The sequence below is a fragment of the Etheostoma spectabile genome, chromosome 16 (assembly GCF_008692095.1).
Source record: "Etheostoma spectabile isolate EspeVRDwgs_2016 chromosome 16, UIUC_Espe_1.0, whole genome shotgun sequence".
NCBI lineage: Eukaryota > Metazoa > Chordata > Actinopteri > Perciformes > Percidae > Etheostoma > Etheostoma spectabile.
In genome coordinates, this window is record NC_045748.1 from 7,848,742 (window position 1) to 7,872,626 (window position 23,885).

The 23,885-nt window shown below is 39.2% G+C and overlaps 1 protein-coding gene across 2 annotated transcripts; it reads right to left on the bottom strand.

The window, feature by feature from the left end:
* Positions 1-856: 856 nt before the first annotated feature.
* On the bottom strand, positions 857-22,518 carry npdc1a (neural proliferation, differentiation and control, 1a). Of its 2 annotated transcripts, none has more exons than XM_032539055.1 (9): positions 22,208-22,518; positions 11,685-11,834; positions 4,109-4,216; positions 3,636-3,869; positions 3,088-3,154; positions 2,599-2,689; positions 2,374-2,453; positions 2,126-2,225; positions 857-1,999 (listed from the first exon to the last, which is right to left on the bottom strand). In XM_032539055.1, the coding sequence occupies exons 1-9, from the start codon at positions 22,311-22,313 to the stop codon at positions 1,928-1,930; spliced, it is 1,008 nt and encodes a 335-aa protein (XP_032394946.1). In that variant the 5' UTR covers positions 22,314-22,518; the 3' UTR covers positions 857-1,927. The 2 variants fall into 2 exon arrangements, with proteins under 2 accessions (XP_032394946.1, XP_032394945.1); XM_032539054.1 differs by having other exon boundaries at positions 4,109-4,222; positions 22,208-22,517.
* Positions 22,519-23,885: the final 1,367 nt, after the last annotated feature.

Genomic DNA, 23,885 nt, shown 5'->3' on the forward strand with positions numbered 1-23,885 from the left:
AGGTTGAACAGGATCAACAAAACCCAGACAGTCAGCAACAGCTTGAGGAAGAGATATGGGGTTCTATTTGTGCCAAAACTATGTCACATGTCAACTGAACATGTGATGAAACATTTGTCTATTCAACTTTATTCTGTACTTTGGTTGTTACAAAACTACTTTGACAATTTGATTGTCTATGTCGATTGCTCAGCTGACAAAACATGTCTGAGTCAATTAAATTTTAAACTCTACTTCTGTTGTCTTGGTGCACTCCCTGTCATTTGTCTGCGTTGTTATACATTTTTATTCTGATGTGTTGTTTGACTGGCGTCTGCTCTTCCAACCTTGTTAAGATGAAATCACGGCCACTTCCGTATGAATAATAATCCTCAACACAGCATTTCCATTAATCTTATTTGGTTCCTTGGCCCGCCAAGAAACCAATCGCCCGCCCCGATTGCTTGAGGTCTGGCCAATGAAAGCGCTTGAGTGCTACGCAGGGCGGGTCTTGCCAACAAAGCAAGTGGGATTCATAATAATGCTGTGTCAAAGTTTTCTAGACAGGAACAATATTCATAACAACAGAGAGGGCAACAAGACAACAGCAGTACTGTTTAAAGTTGAATTGATACAGAAAATTTTTTCGTCAGATGTTCAGTTGACATAGACAATGCGCGTGTGTTCATCAAAACAGAAAATGCTTATAGCGCTGTACATTGACTTGCTAATTCGGCAAGTCAAACTCTACATTTAAATGTAGACTGACTTCATTTTGTAAAAAAAAAAAACAGCAATGTCCAACATTTGGTCCTTTGTTGCATCTCTCTCCCTCATTTCTTGTCTTTTGCTACAATCACCATTTAGAAATATTAAATGTCCAGAAAAAAAAAGGATTTTTAAATCTTATTATTGAGTGTATACAATGACAAGCAGAAAAGGAAACAAACTCATTTTCACATGTGGTAAAAACTTTTTTTTTTTTGTTTTCAGTCCTTGGTCTGCATGTACAAATATCTATAAAAAGTGAACACATTCACTCTTTGTATGTACATTTTGCAGCACAAAGTTAACTTGGGACCTACAAGAGGACAGAGAGGAAAGAGAGACGATACAAGATAGTGATATTTACCACCTACACATCCACCATTATAGTACGTCACCTCCATTTCATTTAAGTGCTCATAAATCACCTTTACTGTACATTCCTCCTCCAGCAGCAGGATGCATACCTACAAGAGGCTGTATAATTCATCAAAGCATTGCCATGATTCAAACACAGTACAGTCAAACCATGCAAACAGACATCATCAAGTACTTCATTTTCATAAATATTTATATTCTATAATCTTAAAATCTTTATGTGCAGCTTATATGAAGGAATAAAATGAGCAACACCATCTTGTGTTGTGCTAGGGAGGTTTTACAGAGGTATCAGAGATCTGATTTTAAACATTTCCTGGGTATCTGTTAGGAAAGTGGTGTAGTCACCACCTATGAATGACAAAACAAGGGAGGGCACCTATTTCTATGTATGCTTGTTGTACACATGTCTGCTATTGTATCACATTCTTTGGAAATAGCTGCAGAAATGAAGGAAAGTAACAAAAGTGGAGGAGAAGCTCTTAACTTAAGAGGTTAACATTAAACAGGACCAAACAATTATAGGGACATATCTGGGAGGCACTGAAAACCTTATGTTAAAAGAAAGGAACGCTCCAAAAAAGTGACAGAAATAAATGAATAAGGAATCCAACATTTATAGTATTAAAAGCCATTCTCAGAGGCAGATATAGTAAAGGGCAGACAAGAAAACAATCATTTTAATCACCTCCTCTGCCAGGATCCTCTGTTTCTATGCATGCAGTGTGAGATCAAGTGGTTTCTTCCAGAGAAGTGGCTTGTAAGCCTGTGTGTGTATATGTGTTTGGTGTAAAGTGTTCAGCATTCACTTGTGATTCCCCTGATAATGTAAAGTCGTGTCATCAAAGAGAGGATTCTTCACTTCCATCTCTCCAGTCTGTCAAGGACGGAAGAAAATGAACTTTTAATAAATATACAATTTCAGAAATAATTAGGTGTGTATGTGTGTGTGCGTGTGCGCGTGCGCGTGTGCGTGTGTGTGTGTGTCTACATGTCTACCCACCGGGGCAAGTCCAGGGCACTCGTACACAGTAAAGTCTCCTCCCACTTCCTCCTCATCTGATGTGACCTCAGTGTCAGGAACTTTCTGCTCAGGTTTGTTACTGAAGATTTATTGGGAAAAAAAAAAAAGAGTCAAAAAGAAAAAAGGTGAGATGATGTGGTTGGACATGAGAGACGAGAAAAACAGAAAGGGAAGGAGTGAGTAGCAGAGAAAAGAGTAAAAAAAAACAAAAAACAAAAAACACTTACTTTCCCATTGAGAGCATCTGCTGTTTCTGATGTTGGTAGTGATACATTTGTGCACTGTGGGCCAGAGTCTTATCTCCAATCTGAAGACACAACACAAGAAGGTGGATGACACGTTTGAAAACGCTTCTGTGCAAAAGCACATCTTGTGGTTATTGCAGAAGAAGCGGTGAGATAGAAACCAAAGCAAGCTCTAACAATAGCCGTTAGGTGAAACCATGCATTTACCGAAGAACCGTTGGCTGTGGCAGGGGGCACGCCTGCCCCACCGAAAGCTGGGTAGTCCACCTTCTGAGCCAGACGCGATTTCTTCTGCAACCTGTAGGAGGGCATTGTGAATCTGAGTCTCCTGCAATACTTATAGGCAATACTGAGGGCTGTTTCCTGCATCTGGCATTAAATCATCATTTTCTTTTTTTAATTTTATCTAGAAAATACAAAATTATACATAAACAAATACAAATGACATAATACAAAAGCAAGCACGAAAGTAATTATCTTAACATAATCAAATAAAAAGACAAAGAAGTAAAGAAGTGACAGACCTTAAATCATCCTTTAACCTAAGCTCACAGATCCTATCACATAAAGTGGTTTATTATGCAATTGAATCTCACTAATACAAATTTAGATTGGTCTTTATGTTGCATTTAATTTGATTTTCATAAAGACCAAATTTAGCTTGCATTACGTATGAATTCAGGTGTTCAGACTTACTTGAAGTAACACGCGGTTGCCAGGATCACCGCCACAGCGCCCACCACCACACACAGCGAGATCATAACTACAGGTACAACACAAGAAAAAAGAAGAGGGGAACAGAGCATGTTTAGGAATATAAAATGAGCGATTGACTACCCTGCTGAGACATTTCTTATAGGTGCTAAATATAATTATATCTTAGCTTATTTGCTGATTATGAGTTGTTATGGTCATCTTGGCTAAAATTATATGTAACAAACACGAGAAGCAATAAACACACTGGGATGAAAGGAATTAACTTTTCTCTATTGGGACAAATGTAGAACAAAAGTGATAAAATCGTACTGGCAAACATCCAGTCAACAGGTACCAAACTGCTTAACAAGAAGAGAGCTGACAAAATTACCCAAATTTCAACAACCTATAATTGGATTGCATTTCTATCCACCGTCTGTTTGTATCAGTATCTCGTACCAGCAATGAATTCTCTACCATCAGGCTTTCACTTCCTGGGTGCAGTCAAACCTTCTGACCTGTGCTGAAAACAAAAGAATCCTACTCACTGACAATAATGTTGTCATTTTTGGATGCTGGCACAGCTATCGGACCGGCGTGGCCCTCCACTCCATTGGCCTTGGGCTGGGGGGTTGGTGTGTCAGAATGGGCAGAAACTACAGGGCGGGGGGCCTTAGTTGGAGTATTCACGTTTTCTATTGAGAGCCGATCTGGGCTTTTCTGTTTGTGTTTGGAGGCATCTGTCTTGATTTTTTTAACATCTGTCTGGGAGGTGACGGCCGCTGGAGAGATTGAGGAAGACACAAACAGAGACAGTAGTCATAATCAAAGGCTACCATGAGGGAAACAACTCAATGTCTGACGAAGATTATCCTCAACTAGAGAGCACGTGGGAGAAACATTAAGTCCTGTATCACTCAAAAAAGAATCACTCTCTATACTAGAAGAAGTTGAAGTAAACTCAAAACAGGAAGGGACATGTTTGTATTTCTGTTTTAAAGATTGCTCTTAGGGCTCTTACCAGGGTGTTCGGAGTGCTTTTTTGGTGGTCTGATCTCTGTCACTTCCTGTTTTTCGATGACCGAGTGAAGGTAATCAATCTCTTCATCCACGTTAGGGTAGAATGTCACTTTACCTAAAGAACAGACAAGATTCAAAATTTCACTGATCAACCTCAACATATATTAAGCTGTCTTCAATTGTTTTAAGTATAAGATAAAAAATAAAGAAAAAAAGGCCACAGAAAATCCAGATTTTACTAATTGTGTCGCTGACAGTGACACAAGAGGCTTCTTGATATAAACAAAGCCCCTTCATTCATACACATAACAAACAATATCAGTTAGTAACTACTGACAGTGACTTCATTTGAATCATTAAAAAATAAAAACTAACGATTATATTAGTTATAATAGTTGCAGATCACTAATCAACAAATCAGAAGTTGTTGTCCCTAGTCAAATCCTGTCAGCTTGAGGTTGGGCTTTTCTAGGTCTGGAAAACATTTTGCAGCTTGTCCACTTACATGACTGTAGGTAATGTTTAACTATTGCATGTAAGAAAGGTAGAGACTGAGAGAACATACATATGGTTTAGGCATGTATATATTGGTTTTTCGGGGTCTTGCCTCTGAAGTGATGAACAGGGAGTGTGCCAATGACTGTTGTTTGTTTGTTGACCGATAAAAAAAGGAGACAATACTAAACTGTTGTTAACAGCCCTTGAGGCCAGACAGTGAGCCACATTCCTACAGTACTGTTGAGGTCGCCTAGGCGACGATGGGGGCCGATAGTCTGTGTGTGGCCGGGGGAGGAAGCACTGCAGGGGTCCGGGGCAATCACCCAAACATTGGCTTCAGTCGCTACATTCACAATAGATCCCATAGCTCACTTCTAATTGGCGGTGATCAAAGTGCAATTTCCCTCTATAAAGTTACCCTGCAATATATCAAATTATAAGTATTTGGACTCAAAACTGTAGAGGCGGCAAGAGCATGACAACAGAAGTTGAGAATACAAAAAGCTCAAAAATGCTGAAGGTGCTTGCATTAAAAAAAAAAAAAGTTAATTTTTGCAGATCAAGCAAGACCATGCTATCATCCGTTCAGCATCCCGGACTAATACATGTACAGTTGTTTGGTATACATAAGATCCAGTGCAGGAAAATAAATCACCAATGCCAATAAATCTATCGAAACAAATGCGTGATTACACATTTTTACAACCACCTACATTAAATTAATGATTACAGTGTCACTTTCACTCCAGAAGGGCTCAGAAGGGCCATCTGGCTGAGCTAATGTGTATGATATGACATGCTAGCACTTTCACTGTCTGCTTTGTTATTTTCTTACCCTCCTCCACTAATGGCCATTTAGTGCACTCCATAGCAGGTTTCTGTGGAGGCGGGATGCACCATCTGTACTTTGCAGGTGGCTAAGAGCTCCAACCGTGCCCGAGTGCTTGCCAGGAGGCCATGTGGTTATACAGGTTTAAATTTTAGAGGAGATTTAAAAAAAATAAAGATGAGATATTTATTGATCATATTTTTAAAATGTAGATTGATTTAAAATATGCAAGGAAATAGTTAAAATGGATGAGCAGTATTTATATGTAGGGATAAACCTCAGGATCCAACCTAGGCTGATAATTCACCTACAAAAAAGGTCATTGTGTGTATGTGTGTGGTTTGTCACACACTGACTAAGCATGCACACCTCTCCTTGTGTAAGAGTTTTGTCACCGGCTTGATAATGACCCATAACCTCTTGAGCGACACCCAGGGGGCAGTTGGATACAACAAACAAACACTAAACAGCTCAACAGGGATTGCGGTTCACACACATCTGTGCTGTTCTATTTTCCCACTTAAAAAACATTCGCATTTCTTCCTCCCCCAAACCACATGCATGCACACACTCTCCCTTCCTGCCACCCTTGTCCTTATTTAAAAACTCTACATTTGACTGATTTCACAGATCTTGTCAGATATTTCCTAATTTTTGGCAAACATTTCTGTGGAAATTGCTAAATTTACTGTGAATTATACAGTATATCCTAACACTAGAAAAAAGGAAACCTTACATCTGAAGAATTGAAATCCTTTCAGATGAGTCTATTTTTCTTTATATTTTGCACCAAAACGTGCTATGATAGAAATGCCATATGAATCAGGCAAAAATATCTATCATACATCTTTTATATTGTTGATATTGTGTTAATCAACTCAGAACTTCCTTGATATCAAATCACCACACGACCAGTTTGACGAGTCACCATGTTGAGTTCTTCAAAGAAGGGCAAGTTGTAAGTGTTTACAGCGCCTCCCCTTCACAGTGAGCATGTCCTCAGTCCTGTCCACAGATTATTGATATTTACAGTGTGTCCTGCTGCCCTCTACTGGAACACTTCATTTGTGGAGTATGTAGAAGGAAGAGAGAAACAGTTAGGGAGATTACAGCTCTGACCTTCTCTTTACTGCCTTAACTGCTAAGTAAATACTAAAGGGGTCTGTCTCTTTCAGATCTTTCTATTTCTCTGCTCTTTCCACAGTATTTGGAGAAAAGGTGTAAAAGTCCATTAAAAGGAAACAGACCAAAAAGGTCACAGTTTAAACAGAAACGAGTATCCTTTTTTAAAGTATTTTTTAGCATGAGGGACTGGCGCACAGCTAAAATGTAAATTTGCCCATTAAGTCTAAAGTTGGTAGTGCGGTAGTGCTTTTAATTGTAGCAGTGAGTTGCAAAGTAAGTCTCCTGTGGAGCTTCGGATAAATACAGGAAATGTGTCATAGTGTTAACCTTGAGTAAACACTCCCACCTGTCTGCCATGTAATTTCATTCATCTTTCAACAGATCGCTGCATTTTGATGCTCTGGTTGAACATTACACAATGCACTTACAATGTGTGACTGTTTCCAATTGTATGTAATTCATAGCAAATGTGAGGGTGAAGCTATTTGACAGATGAATCAAAGTGTAATAATGGTATACTGTATGTGTGTATGTGCAGAAATGGTGGGATTAACATCAACAACCATACATCTTACATAACACAGTAGTGATATCAGAAGGTGATCCCATTCATTTTAACAGTTTATATGTAGTGCACCTTGTTTTTTAGAATTTGTATTGGCTTTATTTTCATGAATGTCTGTGGGTCATCATAATTAGGTGCCAGGAAGTACATACAATAAAGGCGAAACACAACAACAAACAAAAAACAATTTCAAAATTTCATCAAAGCCAGAGTTTTGTCTATTATTTATTTTTTATTTTTTTAAAACATACTATGCTTCCCTCAATACTTATTGATTTTACCGACCCACCCCTACCATCTGCCCACCTCTGTCCCCGTTTACCTTCCTGCCCCGCCCATTGCTGGTCTTCATTCAAGACAAGTGCCCCCCACCCCTTTTATTATTTTATTAAAAGATATTAAATATAATAATATATATCAATATATAATATATATTAAATATTAAAGACATGCTCTAGAGGGCATTACAAATTTGGCTCCATTGGCCGTCAAATTGTTTTATTTTTGTCCTCTGACATCGATCTTTCAATACACAGATAATACTAATAGAGATATTAGCTTTTTCTGTTAGTGTATATATATATATATATATATATATATATATATATATATATATATATATATATATATATATATATATATATTGTATGTGTGTATGTTCTCCCAAGTCTTCTTAATTCCTTTGCAGTACCCGAAGGCGTGCTTAAGGGAGTCACCATACAGGTTCCATTTTAAACATATATGATGATGTGTTATGAAACTTGTTTATTTTATCTCTAGTATAATATATTCTTGTAATTATTCTAAACTGTTTTAGTCGCAGATTTTCGTTGCAACAAGCTTTCTTTCCATTTGTCTTTAGGTCTTCCGTCCACTTATTGTATATACTTTGTAATAATGTATCACTGCTTTCCATGCTTATCAGTAAATTGTACATAGAACCGATTAGGCTCCTTTTTTGTTGCTTTGGCTTAAAATGTTAGACATTTCAGGGCTGATGTTCTTTTCCAAGTCAAAATTGCAAGTAATCCAGTTTTTCAGTTGTATATACTTAAATAATTCTGTATCTTTTAAGTTATATTTCCTTTTTAATTCACTGAATGGTGCAACAGTGTTGTGGTTTGTGACATCTGACCTTTTATCCATGTTTCCCAGTGTAGCTGCGTGCTCTGTATATTTATTGATGGATTATTTCAAATAGATGTGTGCCTGGGAAGCCCGATTTCTTGGAGATTTTTTTAAAAGTTATTCCAAGCCTTTAATGTATTACTAATACTATAATAATAAATGTTTAATAAAAATAAAAGTTTAAGTGTGCTATTGTACATTAAATAATAAAAACATATATACACGCATAAACTAAAATGGGGATGCATAGTCCAATTAAGTATGTGTGGATGTTAGAAAACGAGCTACAGGGGGACAGAAAGAGACAGTCTGTACACCGGGCTTCATGGAGACAGACCTGCCTTTAGCACATACACAATTTAACTGCTGTCTGTGTGGCTTTTGAACAAAGAACATGGCTTCAAGGCATACTGTATGTTTACCAATGGCAGCGCACACCTCAATGTCAAATACAAGCAGGTCCTACTTCCAATAAAAAGTGCTACATTACTTGTTCACCTATCCTGCACTCTGAGTTAGGTATGTGAAATATTAGATATTTTCATGTTACTGTTTTGTTGTTTTTATAACATGAAAAACATGCTACTGTAACTTATGTTTTATAAAATCCAGGATGTTTTCAATGTTCTGATATACTGTAACAATATATATTTTGCTTTATAATATTTGTTTATATTTGCCTTGTGTTGGACACCAGGGCCTGTACTATAATTCAACATGCCCTGGATTTATTTCAGTTACCTGGCTTTACCTAACCTAACAACCGGGGTCACACATAACCTGTGTGACGATGGTGGTTATTAACTAGATCAATCAACCCAGGGTTTCCCAATCCAGCGGCGCACGCATTCATATAAAAACAGACAATGTTTGCACAGCAGGGGCAATCGCAAACATCTACCAGAGTTGCATATTTTATATAAGAAGACCAAACTATAATACTACATAAATATGAAGAGAACACACTTATAGGCAAAATGCAATGCAGTTGCTGCTTCCTAAAACAGGTAGGAAAGCTGGCAAAAAAATAAAATAGCAGACGCTGTTATGCGTAAATCACAACGCTTATCCATATCGCTTCCCCATCAGTCAGTCACAAGACCTGACTGTAATTACACTTGTGTTTCCATTAACCGTTGAGTGCGAATGAGAACAATAAAAAAAGAGAGAGAATGTAGTGACTTATACTGGGGGTGCAGGCGAATCGTACGTCAGAATCAAAGGTTTTGACAATGTGTAGTTTCCATGGTTTGACGAGTGCACAAAACTTTAAAGATAACTAGTTGTTTAGTCCTGAAACCACAGCCATCATATTTCCTCTGAAGTGACAGCAGAGTGACTTCTGAGGTGTAATCTGCAGTGTGTAATGCTGCCAACTACCAAGGCAACAGCTCGACTGCAGCTTTTTATTGTGTGTTGATGCATTAAGAGATGTGTGCGTCCACGGACAAACCAAATAAACCACACTGAGTAAAATTAAAGTAATTTCATCTGTTCATGTCAACATTTGATAGGTGTGTCTATGTGTGCATGTGAGCGTGAAAAAGAGACTGAGTTGGTCTACCATGCAGATCACTGGGTTCTGGGATCTCTTGGGGATTTATGTAACCACCAGGGAGCTTAAGCTGAGGCCTAGGGTGTGCTGGGACACCACGCAAACAACACCATCACATATGAGATACATTCCACAATCCAAATACTAATAACTGGTCAGGTTGTATTATCGTATCAGTGTGCTGCAAAAAGAAAAATATCCTATCTTCTTCTGCATGATGGGACCTTTCTCTCCAATACATCCTCACACTTATCTCTTTCTCATGTTTACTTCTCTGTCTAATGCTGCCGCCAATAATTTGAGCCAAGTTTATATCCTCTCCTGCCACAAACCTATCTAAATTATTAATCCTGCAGAGAGAGCGCGCACGCGCACACACACGCGCACACACACACGCGCACACACACACACACACACACACTTTTCTCTCTAATTTCTGCTGCGCCGTCTTGAAACACGGTGTGCGTGCCAGCAGTGCGATGTCATGCTATGGAAATCTGAAAAATAAGATTTATTTTTGCCGCTTGGCTCTTTCATTGAATTACATTAGATTCCATGATGGAGATGAAGGGCAACGGAGAGAGAGAGAAAGAGAGAGATGGAGAGAAAAAAAAGAGAGAGAAGCATGTCGTCTAAGTGATTAAAGCCGGCAGTGCGGGGGTGGTGTGTGTGTGTGTGTGTGTGTGTGTGTGTGTGTGTGTGTGTGTGTTGCAGACGCAGCAGGGGCGGATTATAAACACAGAGGTTTAGACCGCACCATAGTTGTCATAGATATAGATGGGAGGAGGAGGGAGAGCGAGGACCACAACAAGGACAAAGAGAGAAGAGAAATGGACAAGATGGGAGCGAATTAAGATACATGAGCTACTAAAAGGGAGGAAGAATAAAAAGATCAAACTAAGATTGACAGGGGAGGAGGAGAGCACAGAATCAATAGGCAACTGAGAGAAAGAGGTGGAGGGGAAGAGAGTTGTGGGCAACAGGATGCAGAGATCAACGGAAACTAAAAGAGGCAGTGACAAAGAATTAACATCAAGTGAAGATGTTAAGGAAAGCCGAGAAAGAACGGCAGTGAGTCAGTCAGTACATTTACATGCACTCTTGTTGTGACTTTCATTTAAAGCAGTGTTCCCCAACCACCAAAATAACATTATTTCCGTTTAATTGATTATCAGAGTCCGAAAGATGTTTTATTTTGAAAAAATGACCGGATTCTCTCCAGTCTCTCCTCTTGACACGTCACGTGATATTTACTGCCCAATAAAGCTCGCGAACTCGCTTAAAAATGAGTAAACACATGTCTTTGCAGAGCACTTTTGGCTCAAGGTAAAAGGCCCGCGGAGGAGGAGACAGAAGAGGAGCCTACAACTTGACAGAAAAAGAAATGTAACAGACAATACCAGAAGTCCTACATAAAATACGGATTTATCGCAACAGGCAATTGTTTATGACGTGTTTATGACGGTTTAATGCTTACAATTTATGAAGGAAGTCAGCACTTCCGAAAAACGGCGAGGATACGTCCCGGTGCCGGGAGCTATACTCCCAACATGTTAAATTGGTTTTCCTTATGGCGTTTTTCCACTGCATGGTACATCCTCGACTCGCCTCTACTCGCCTTTTTTGGTTTTCCATTATGAAAAAAAGTCCCTGGCTCCTGCTAACTTTTTTTAGAATTACCTCAGTCGAGGTTCCAAGTGAGCTGAGGCGATGACAACCTGCAGACTACTGATTGGTTGGAGAGAATTCAAACTCACCTGAAGTAGTAAACACGTTTCAGCTTTTAATGTGATCAAATGAAAATGAACTTGTGTGTGCATAGTGAATGCAAAGCTACGTGAGTGTGTTTGTGTGTGAAATGTTTGTATATTTCATACCGTGCTGACGGTGTCCATTCCTCACCAGGCAGCGTCCTTCTTCATTCTCTTCCAATGGGGAGAGGCAGGGGCCACATTGTGAGGAGCCAGGCCTACAGAAGTGGCGTCCCTCCCTTGCACAGTCTATATGATGGGGGCACTTACTGCCAGCTGTGTGAGAGAGAGTGACAACAACAGTTTCATTAGTCTCCCAACCACATTGCTGTGACAAAGAAATTATGCTTTTAATGAGGCAGTTAAATAACAGTCTTGTGGGAAGAAGTACTATGAAAACACTGTCAATATGCCATATTGCCAGATAGTACAAGAATGTTTGGACAGTTAGAAAAGTACATTTTGAATCATTTTTGGCATTTTGCAATATGGTGGGCCCCACCTGTTTGACAATCCGAGTCAGGGTAAACCAAAGTAAAGAGTGATTTACAGCGGCTCCCTTACAGATCTGCCCACAATCAGGTTAGATAACCACTCGGCCTGATCACGCACGCACGCACGCACGCACGCACGCACGCACGCGCGCGCGCGCACACACACACACACACCACACACACACACCACACACACCACACACACACCACACACACACACACACACACACACACACACCACACCACACACACACACACACACACCACACACACACACACACACACACACACACACACACACACACACACACACACACACACCACACACACACACACACACACACACCACACACACACACACACACACACACACACACACACACACACACACACACACACACACACACACACACACCACACACACACACACAACACACAACACACACACACACACACACCAGTGGGGGGTGGGGGGGGGGGGATCTGGATTTTGTTTTGAATGATTATGGGTTTTAAAAGGTCAGTTGTTCAAGTCTATAGGTGACAAAACAGTGTTGTTATAAAAAAGGTTTGAGTCTGCTTATACGTGTTTACAATAAGCCAGCTGTGGCTCGCTGATCCACAGCTGCCTTATTGTAAATATAAATGATTGAAAAATTGAAAAATAAAAATAAAACAATATTGTTTTTCAACAGAGTGCAGTTGTTCCTCTTTTTTGCTACATAAAAGAAGAAAATTACACATGACAGCCGATTGCTGAGGGGGAAGTCTCAATGACCTCCATGGCAACAAGGCCAGTAACATCAGGAGTGCATGTGCAGTGTTGCAGAGCAGATGAAGAGCAGATAGAAGACAGGGCAGGGGAGTGGCAGTCGTATCTGTATACAGGTTTATGGAACCATACATCCATCAATACATTTTTCAACAACATAAATAAATAAATAAATAAATAAATAGACCATGGGTAAGATTTACCAATTAAATTGTTGTACACAATATCAGTTGCTAAATATAACTGAACTTCTGTCATTTTCCCAATTTCGGATCCATAAAATTTAATCTAATTCTATCTAATCTACTGTAATTAAATCTGACAGAAATCCTTAAACCATAGCTGAAGTAAAAGAAAAAAAATGTATTAGTATAATCGCTAAAATTAGCAAAACCTACACTCCTGGAAACTAAACCTTTAAAGAAATAATAATGCAAATCTCAATCTTTCAGCATCACAAGTGTGAAAGCACTACGAATAAATAAGACAAACATTACACACCCATGCAAACACACACAATATGACAAGTCTATAAATCATCACAACCCCAAAGGGAAATGGACACACACATTCACATCATCTCACGACTGGTGTGCCTCAGGGATTGAGCACTGGAGTGTGTAATCTGAGAAGCTTTGTTTTTTGTTTGTGTCAAAGACACAGAAAGCACTGACGGATTGGGATGTTTGTAAAACATCAGTAGCAGAAGACCAACGGTTTATTCAGCGTTTTGCAGTATTGATGGGTAGAAAGCTTACTAACCAAGACCAAGACACACACTAACATTTAGGTAGACAACTCCCTGAGCGTCTCTGATCGTTGGTTGTTTTAACTCTATCACCTCTACGTTTATTTGATGCCTCACCTGCTCTGCCCCGTTGCCAAGTTATTCCACATCACTGTGAGTGTGACTCAGGTGCCATGCCCCCTCATTCTTGATTTCATCAAAGAGTTCACCTGACAAAAAACACATCCAATAATCTCTCACTTAAATGTGATTTGGACCGAGGTGGCCCAGGCTGTTGGAACTGGATCCGTTTATACTTCAAGAATTAGGTTACATCCAAATGGATGTACTGGTAGATCTCCCCTTTTTTGAGGGATTGTTTGGAAAAGGGATTTGTCACACTGGGTGATCTACTGTATATCTCGGTGGCATATTCAAATCCTTTGAGAATGTGGTACAGCAATTTGGATATTAGATATTAGATATTTAGATATTTGCAACATTGACATCTGTTCCCACTTCTTCAGCCCCAAAAAACACCAGAATGTTTAGATATGTTGTTGTTGAAATATAGAAAAAAGGTCATGATGCAGAACCTGGGGGATGGAGCCTGATCAGCCCTCTAAAACAGAGCTATGTTCATGTTGTGAATCGTATGTTTTGTATGCCGTTTGAAAAATGAATAAAAAGTTGTTAACCACAAAAAGAAATATGGTTCACCCTGTTCATTGTTTTCTTTCCCCTTCTCCCTCAATTGTTGAGGCTTCTATTTTTACATGCCACATGGTTTCCATTTATTTTCCCTCCTCAGGTATCAAACCTTTGTCTGATCTTGTTCACGTGTCCTTGTTGATTTCCTTCAACCCCCATGACATAAGAGAAGAAGAAAATGTCACTGGAAATCTGGAAACCTGTGTGTAGTGAAATTAAGTCTTTGGCAAGTGCATGTCATAAGACCATGCAGGACTTAGGACTATGCAGGACTTAAAAAAAATCAAAAAATCAAAATTCAATTCATTGTTCTTTTCTTCTTCTGTCACCTACTGTAGTCCTAGCTACTTGGTAGTTGTCTTTCTTACATCCAATCACAAATGTAACTGCCTTATTCTAAAGAGATTCTCCACTAACTTGGTCATTTAAAAAAAAAAAAAAGAAAAATCACTAACCGATCCTTGACCCTAGACAATTTAGAATACATTGTGTCAGATATGTGCGTTTGCTAGTTTGTTAGTATGTGTGCATGTTGTAAGGGCTGACTCACAATGTTTCATATTATGTTCAATACATTACAAGGACATCGTTTCATATTATGATTAATACATTACAAGACCAAACTGTTTTTTTGTCAGCGTCAGTCTTTTGAGAGAGATTCTTTGTACAGAAGCAATAATTAGTCACGTATTAGGCTGCATATATTCACTGCATTATGAAGTGCTTCCAGTTTCACAGATTTTTTTTTTTAAGAAAAGAGATGGACAAATTCTTCAGTCTCAGACTTTTTTTTTTGTAGACATACACAGAAAAATACACCGGTGCTATCCTTTAAATGTCAGACAGCTAGTAATGAGAAGGGCTCAGGAGTAAATCTGTCCATAGTAAAATCACAGAGTGTATCAAGATATTGGTGTAATAATTTAGCAATGTTCCATTGCAAGAGACTGACTCAGTGGACTGCTGAATCATTTAATGTATTTGTCCCAAACCTACATATCATGCACAAAAAAAGACAATCCCTGGTGTCTAAGACAAAAAGGGAAGAGGTTTTTAAACCCCATAATGAAGGCAATAAAGCAATGCCCTCTATATTTTAAAAGAAAATTGGCTGTTTTTATTATCATTGAGCAAGCAACTCAGCACCACTGGCCAGCATTTCATCTATTCTTCATCATGTTGGAAGTTAATATGGTGGAACCTATTGCAGTCCCATGAACGCAGACAGTTAAAACACACACACACACCACACACACACACACACACACACACACACACACACACACACACCCCACACACACACACACACACACACACACACACACACACACACACACACACACACAACACACACACCACACACACACCACACACACACACACACACACACACACACACCAGGGATGAATTGCGGTCACATACAGCAAAAACTGCATTCATTACCACTCACCAACAGTTAAATTAAATATTTTTGTTCTAACCACGATAATATGATTTAGGTGCACCAGAAGATTTAATCATTATAATTTTACCAAACTCACAATTACATAATGGCCCTTTTTCCCCCAAACACAGCTAAACTAATGAAGATGCTCATCACTGATAATTATATGACAAAAGCAGCTCAAATCTATCTACCAGGATAACAAAGAAGCCACAGAAGTGAATGTCAAGTCGCCATAGGAGGGTGGCCTTGCACCAACATGCCTCCCACACAGTGCTGTTGCTAATTAGAGAGCTCAATCAAGGAGACAGGGGAAGAGAAGTACAAAACAAGAGACCAGCAGAAAGATGATGATGTAACTGACACTTTCCTGCAGTACATCAGGACGTTCGAGATCGGCAGAGACAGTGTAAAAAACATGATGTAACTCAGGGACTCAGAAAGTAGACCTTGGAACAAGTGAAAAATGACTTTTCTAACAATCGGCTGCTGCTGTTGCCAGGCTGTGTGCTCAACCGTAGCTCTGCCAGGAAGAACTGAGAGGCAAAAAACCGAGGCATTCTCACACAGCCTGATAAACACCTACACTCACGCAGAGACACACCGGCAGGCAAGGGCACACTCTCATGTCTCCGTTAACCTGTGCTCCTTCGAGCTGTTCTACAGATACAATACAACGAATGCCACCCAATCTGTAATTGTGTGTGCATGTGAGAGAGATTTAGAGAGGAAGTAGTAAATGGGTAGGCCAGGAGGGTCATACTCTCCCATTGTGTGCATTTCCTGGCCCTCTGATAACAGACAGGAAGTAAGACAAACACTCCAAAATCAAGTGGAAATTTAAGAGCTCTGCTTGGTGCTCTTCACTTGATATGTGACCACACTGTTTATGTCCATATGGATAAAGTGTGTGTATGAGTGCCCGTGTTTGTGTATGGCTTTTTGTGTAACCATGCTGCTACGTTCCCGTTTATTCACCATGCCTCATTCCCAAATGACAAAAACAAACAGATGCCAAGCAGCCTGTTTCTACTGCTTTGTTTTCATTGGCATTAGCTGAGACAAACATTGCTATTGTATCCTGTGAGTTATAGAATTTAGGCAATATGATATCAGGTTTTCCCTGCCATTAAAAGGTTTGCAGTACCAAGCCGTGTTGGGCATCACCTAAGCCGAATGAAAGTAACTACTTCACAGACATAATGATTGTATTCGGTCCCCAGCTGACTTCTTATTCCAGTTTTGTCTTTAAGCTTTTTGGGTGTTATTTATTTATGATCTGCTCTAGCTTTTCCAACGTTTCAGACACAGATATGGCAATAATAACGGTCAAAAATTATGCGTAAAAAAAAACAAACTCAAAACTACCACAAAAAGGTACACAAACTGACTAAGAGACACAAAACAACCCCTAAATAAAACTAAAAATACCAAAAAGAGACAAAATCCCACAAAGAAGCACTAAATGTATGGGCAAATTGAGTTTTTTTAATTGATAAAAATCACATTTTCTTGAGGAATGACGCCTAAACCCCCGTCCAAATACGTGCACCTACGTTTTCCACAAAGCTAGGGAAAAGACTGGATATGCTATGTAAGCCATTAGACAATATAAATGCATCATCATCAGAGATGTTGTCATACTGATTATACAGTGGCTGCTATCCTTTTTTAACTCTGGCCAAGCATCAGCTACTCAATCCAAGTGTGCAAATATGGGATTTGCTGGATAGAAACGCAATAAACCATTTTTTAATATTTCTGATCAAAACGTAATGGACTCGTAGCTGGCTTCATACAATTTTTCGCATCAATGTGATCAAGTGTTGTGCTTTTTTAGGGATCCATTTTAATAATGAATTAGCCAGAAACTAAATGTTCCTTCAGTTTATCTTATGTAAAAACAGAAAAGGTCAATATCATGAATTGATATAGTGATAAAAAATGACATACTGTAATACAAGGATTTTTCCATATTGCCCTATACACAATTTCCAATAAAACTTACAATGAATGAACACACAAAACATCATTTTACGATAAGCAACACTAAAAGAAAGCAGTGTTAAGGAGTTCAAATAAAGGTGCCCAGAAGTTAGCAAATTTAACAAAACGTGAAAATAAGCATGTATGATAGACTGAAATGAAAACCGAGGATATAGAAAGACAATAGGTTTTGTCTTGCTTAGCTACTTCAGAGATAAAGAACAGCGTATTATAACAAAAATTAGCACATTTTGTTCCTTGTTCCTTAGCTTTGCTTAGCCAGGGCATTAAAAACAGTTCTAATCCAAAATTTAGTTAGGTCTAAGTTGTTAACAACATAGCGGAAAAAGCTGTCACATCAACTTAAATAGCTTTGCTTCTCAGAAAACAGCGTCTGAATTACATGACTAAATGTGTGGAAACTGTCTACCTTATCGGTTTCAGGGTAATAGTGTATGGTAGGTGTTAGGTTCCCACCACAATCTGATGTCATGACTACATGTAACATTTCTTGCAACACTTGGTGGAAAATGGGGCCATGACTTAGCACCTGTTTAACTAACACACGCACACACACGCACGCACGCACGCACAGGGAGGAAATAAAGTTGAGGTGGTTACGTGAGACATAAAGGCGTGAGACATAAAGGCCCAACGGAAGTAAATCAAAAAACATCAAAAAATGTCATCCTCAATGAAATTTAAGTTTGTAGAAGGTGGAACAAGTCTGTTTTTCGCCTCTCCTGGTGCAGTTATGTCCCTACGGTCTTATCTCTCCTCCTCTCTGCCATTTATCTTTTCTGTTGCAGTTCCTTCTGTCATGTCAGACAATGACGAGTGTAACCCATTACATGGGGGATAATTACTGTGGAATTATCATTAGAGTGGAGCAGAGCAGCACACCCCGCAGCAAACAGAACACAGTTAAAAGGATTTATACAATGGCAGCTAGTATGTGGCAAATAAAAGCTTCCTGATTCCTGATTGTATTTTTTCCATTTTCCTTTTTTATGGTCATCATGTTTCTGGCCCTCTGGCTAGTCCAGTTGTTCGAAAAGTCTCTTATGCAAAAAACAAAACAAAAAAAACAACAAATTCAGTTCAGAGTATTTCTTTAATTAGATTGACCGATGTAAACAATTAGCCCAAATAGATTGGGCTGATTTGGTTTACAATAGTTTTCAATGGCAAACCTTTTATTATTTTACCCAGTGTCTTGTTCTCAAAAGTACTTGTTGCAGTACGTAAAACAGACCAGCGCTGATATTACTTGTGCTTCTCTTTAAATAAGGCAACGCAGACACTGCCATTCCTGGTAAGGATGTGGCTACACACAAATGCAAATGTGCGCTTGCAAAACTGCTGACATAGTAAAGTGTTCTGATTAGTCAATTGTAATCGCAGGATTGGGTTGATAAAAGACAACTGTTGGTATGACAATTAAGGTTAAGAGGAGAACTAAGACTCAATGAGCATAGTGTGTTTCATTCCAGCTAAACTGTTCCTGACTAAGGCTTCATCTGGCATGGCTTTGGCTGTGAGCGCTCTGTAAGTTGATTAATTGTGGCCCTCTCATTTCCTGGAGAGGTCTGGTAGCCGACAAACTCTCACTTGAAGAAAATCAGGCAGACAGAGAGAGAGTGACAAAGAGAGAGAGAGAGAGAGAGAGAGAGAGAGAGAGAGAGAGAGGAGGGGGGGGGGGGTGCGCAGTGGCTTAAAGGAGCTACCACAGGAAAGCCTTGGCTGACCACTTTTTTTTTTTCAAAGACCACAATGGGGTAAATCAAGATCTTTCCTGGATGTTGCATAATTTCATAATTTCAATAATTGGGCGGTAATTTTCCCTTTCTCTCACTGAGAAAATCCCCTCAAAGACCACACAAGCTACAAAACAGATCCATTTGAAACTTGTTAGCTCTAAAATCCATATTCTAAATTACTTCCTGGAAGCACTGAACTCACATACAATATCAAATCAAGTTATAAAAAAGGGAGATTTGATGATTTCCCATCAAAACCTTTTAGAGTGGTCGGTTTAGCTCAGTGGGTAGCGCAGGCGCACATACTGTAGAGGTTTACTTCTTGATGCAGCGGCCACAGGCTACGTGTCATTTCCCCTCTCTTTCTCCCCTTTCATGTCTTCATCTGTCCTATGGAAATAAAAAGGCCTAAAATGCCCAAAATATGATCTATAAAAAAATAAGTTCTATTATTTTTGGCAAATCTGACAAAATGTCATCAAACCAATACCTGGTCTTTTAATAGCATACACACATACGTGGAAAATGCATTTAATCTCCAGTCATATGAGGATACAGGTCATTATGTATAAACTCTGTCATCTTCTAAGTGGTATCTCACAGGGCAGTGTGTGTGTGTGTGTGTGTGTGTGTGTGTGTGTGTGTGTGTGTGTGGTGTGTGTGTGTGTGTGTGTGTGTGGTGTGTGTGTGTGTCATTCCCCTTGACTATTCATTGCTCTCAATCCCTACTACAACGTACGCAGATGACTAATTTTGCCGCAGGGCAAAAAAAGGTGATTGAAAAACACTGCAGCCAGTGGCTGTGTATGTATGTGTGTGTGTGTAACACTGAAGATATTAATCCTGATGGAGGACGAGGCCTGGAGGCAGAGTCTCAGCTCTATGTGGGTTTGGTGAATGACAAACCTGGCATTTAAACGTGGCAGCTCAACAATGGTCAGGCTGAATTAGAATATTGAGAAGATGATGTTTCTATGGGAAAATATGCTAAAATTAGAGCTTCAAGAACATGCAAATAAATCTTTAAAAAAAGAGACTTTCTGCTGCTAATTTGACGTGCCTCACTTAGCTTGAATTAAATAACAAATTCTGCATGTTAAAACCTAATTAATTCTGTATCTTTGCCAGCAGACTATACGTCATTTATGCAATCAATTGGGTTCATGGAGATTTTGGATTACTTCCATCAAAAGAACCAAATGTTCTATGAAAGCTTTCTGGCATATTTACACATGATGTGTCAATGTATTGCTGAATCAGCCACCTGATTATTATGCCCTTCATGCTGTTGTCACACTCCAGCAAAATCACCCTGAAACCTGACTCACTGGTTTCTCTGAATGTGCTTTTTTGAGGTTCTGTAGATGTCTCCAACATATTCAACGGTCTTTTTAAAGTACCATTCACTTAAAAAGATGTGACTCCAATAGAATTTCTATGCAGCTACATAATGCAATCTGCTGTAATTACTTACTTCATCGTGGAGTGAACTAGGTGTTATTTGCCTTGTTTTATTTCAATATAACGTACTCAAACAATAGCCCACACACTGACACACTGTCACACATTGTCACAAACAAGCTGCGTTCAACCTCTGACTAGAAAGATCCTAAGACAGCTGATGACACCAAACATTCCTTTCTGAACATGTAAACCAAGAGACACATTGGAGGCAACAGTACTGACAGCTTTGTCTGCCTCTCCATCTTGTCCAAAATTATGATTTCATTCGGACACTAGAAAACTACACTAGTGTTTTCCATGCAGTTTTTTTTTTTTTTAGCACTTGAGAGAGAATCAATGATATTTGCATTGATTGAATTTTGACGAAAAGTGGAAAATCGTCACACTTCACAAATTTACCCTACATGGAGAAAAAAAACAACACTGGCACTGCGTCACATTCTTTCCATCCTCTTTGTCTTGCACAAGCCAAATGAAACTACAGGTACTTTTGATTTCATGCACAAACTTTAGGGAACTGGAGTGAACCATACCATGGATGTATTTATGTTTTGGTTCCAAAATATATATTTAAGTCTATAAATTCACACAAGCCTGTGTCCAGGTCAAGGCAGTAGTGTTCAGTGTGAGGGCAGTTTGTGTGTGTGTGTAAGATAAAGGCTAAAGATTACATGTGCGTCCAGCTGTTGGTTCTCCCACAGGGTTTCAGTGTTAAAAGCTCAGAAGGAGATTATCTCCCCTGTACACATCAACAGCAATCATCACTGTGTGGAAGCAAGCACACACACACACACACACACACACACACACCCACACACACACACACACACACACACACCACACACACACACACACACACACACATTAGTGTAGCCTACCCCTAGTGAGCATACAAGGAAGGGAATCTGTATATTTTCTTCTTTCCTTGTATTCTTCTGTCACTCACTCAGAGGTACGTATACTTGTCCAACCTGTCCAAAATATCCATCTGCATTAATGGGGTATCCCATTCTAGCAAGCTAGCCTTCTCTACCAACAACAAAACTAACACCTTAACAACAATAGAAAAGTAATTAAAAACACACGTGTCACACTAAAACGCTCTGCTCGGGGAGTTTAAAATTCCTCTTCAAATAAAAAGACCCTGTCTTGGTGTTTGTCACGAGCTCACTAGTTAAAGATGCCTCAGTAACGGGGAGACAGACAAATGAGCTAACAATTTCGAGGGTAATTGGTTTTTCTGGTGCTGGCTCTGTGTTTGTAAGGTGTGTTGTTTAAGGTGTGTATTTACCTGGGAGGCTAGCACTGACAGCGGCGACACACAGAATGAGCGTGGCGAGCAGCAGTAGCGAGGCCCGGCGCAGGCGTCCGTTCCGCGGGCTAGAGAGGAGCAGCATCCTTGGGGTCTTTTCGGGGACGGAGAACCGCAAACTGGGACGCAGTTTGCTGTCATTCCCCCATGCCTTCTGTTTGATTTTTATATTTAGTTTTTATGCGAGAAAGCGCAGTGTAACGTTACACACAGCGATAAGCAGAGCAGGTAGAAGCGGGACGCTGTCTGTGACACACTGCGTACTGTAATCCGTGGCGGTGCTAAAGATAGCGGAGCTTCAGGGAGGAGGGAGTGAGGGCGGGCGGGTGCGTATGTGTCCATGCTGCCTTCACGGTCTCCTCGTAAACTCCTAAATGAAAAAAGGACTTTTCACCACAGACTTGTGTTCTCCTTTTTATATATTATTATGCGGTCACAGACTGGCATGGCAATCCATTAGCCTACCTGCAAGTTTTGTTGCACATTCTCAAAGTCGCTATTTTGATTTCATGTCATTAAAAGATAAAACAGAGTTGATCATTTTCTGTGGTTTCCTGTTTGTCACCACTAAAAAGAAGAAAAAAAAGATTTTATTTAAAAAAGATTCAATCTGTTCTTTATGGGGGGAGTTTGTTCAGTTGTTGTATGGCGGCAAGTATGATGACAAACTTTGTCATACAAAGCTATCCCTAAGACAACTGTGCAAACTCCATCCACCGAAACAGACCACAGAAAAAGCTTGTGAGCTTGACTGTTTCTTTGTTGTTGTTGTTGTTGTTGTTGTTGTTGTTGTTGTTGTTGTTGTTGGTCAAAGTACTGTATCCAAGGTCTAGAATAGACTGTTACCAACAGGACGCAAATGAGCTGAGAATCTTATTGTAGGATACCATTCAATTTGGGGTAAATAGGCAATCTATTTATTGTCTACCGAAGGCAAACATGACAATTACAGAGTAAAAAATAAATACCAGTTACTTGTTTTTTCTATATACATTAGTCTCCACTCTCATCATGCCAACTAAAAACATCAATGAAAATGCCCACCCTTAAATTTAATCTTTATGCCTTTACCGTATGCCCTTTATATATATCTGTATACAGTACAGGCCAAAAGTTTGAACACACCTTCTCATTATTTTCACAACTATTTACAATGTAGATTATCACTGAAGGCATCAAAACTATGAATGAACACATGTAAAATTATGTACTTAAAAAAAAAGTGTGAAATAACTGAAAACATGTCTTACATTCTAGTTTCTTTGCTTATATTAGCGGGACGTAGAAGATGGTGACGTGAAAAATTGGTTTAAGAAAAAAAATATGTTGGGTTACATGGTTTACATAATGCTAGAGATGTGCTGATAAAAATTGTTAATCTTTTTTTCAATGCTGTTGAGTTTACAACACTTTCAGCCAATTAATCATTACACAATGCAGATTGGCTGATAATGGTCTAATGAAGATTGTGGTTGAAGGATGAAAGTTGATAAGCAAATATTGAATGTTTGGCCATTTGACAGAATGTAGCAGGTGCAGTAAAATGATGCTGCACAACATATTTTAAGATGAATACACATCAAATAAACAAACATCATGTATAATCTCTTTCTATTAACTAATTTATTCTTTTTTTCAATACAAGCCAAATGGTGAA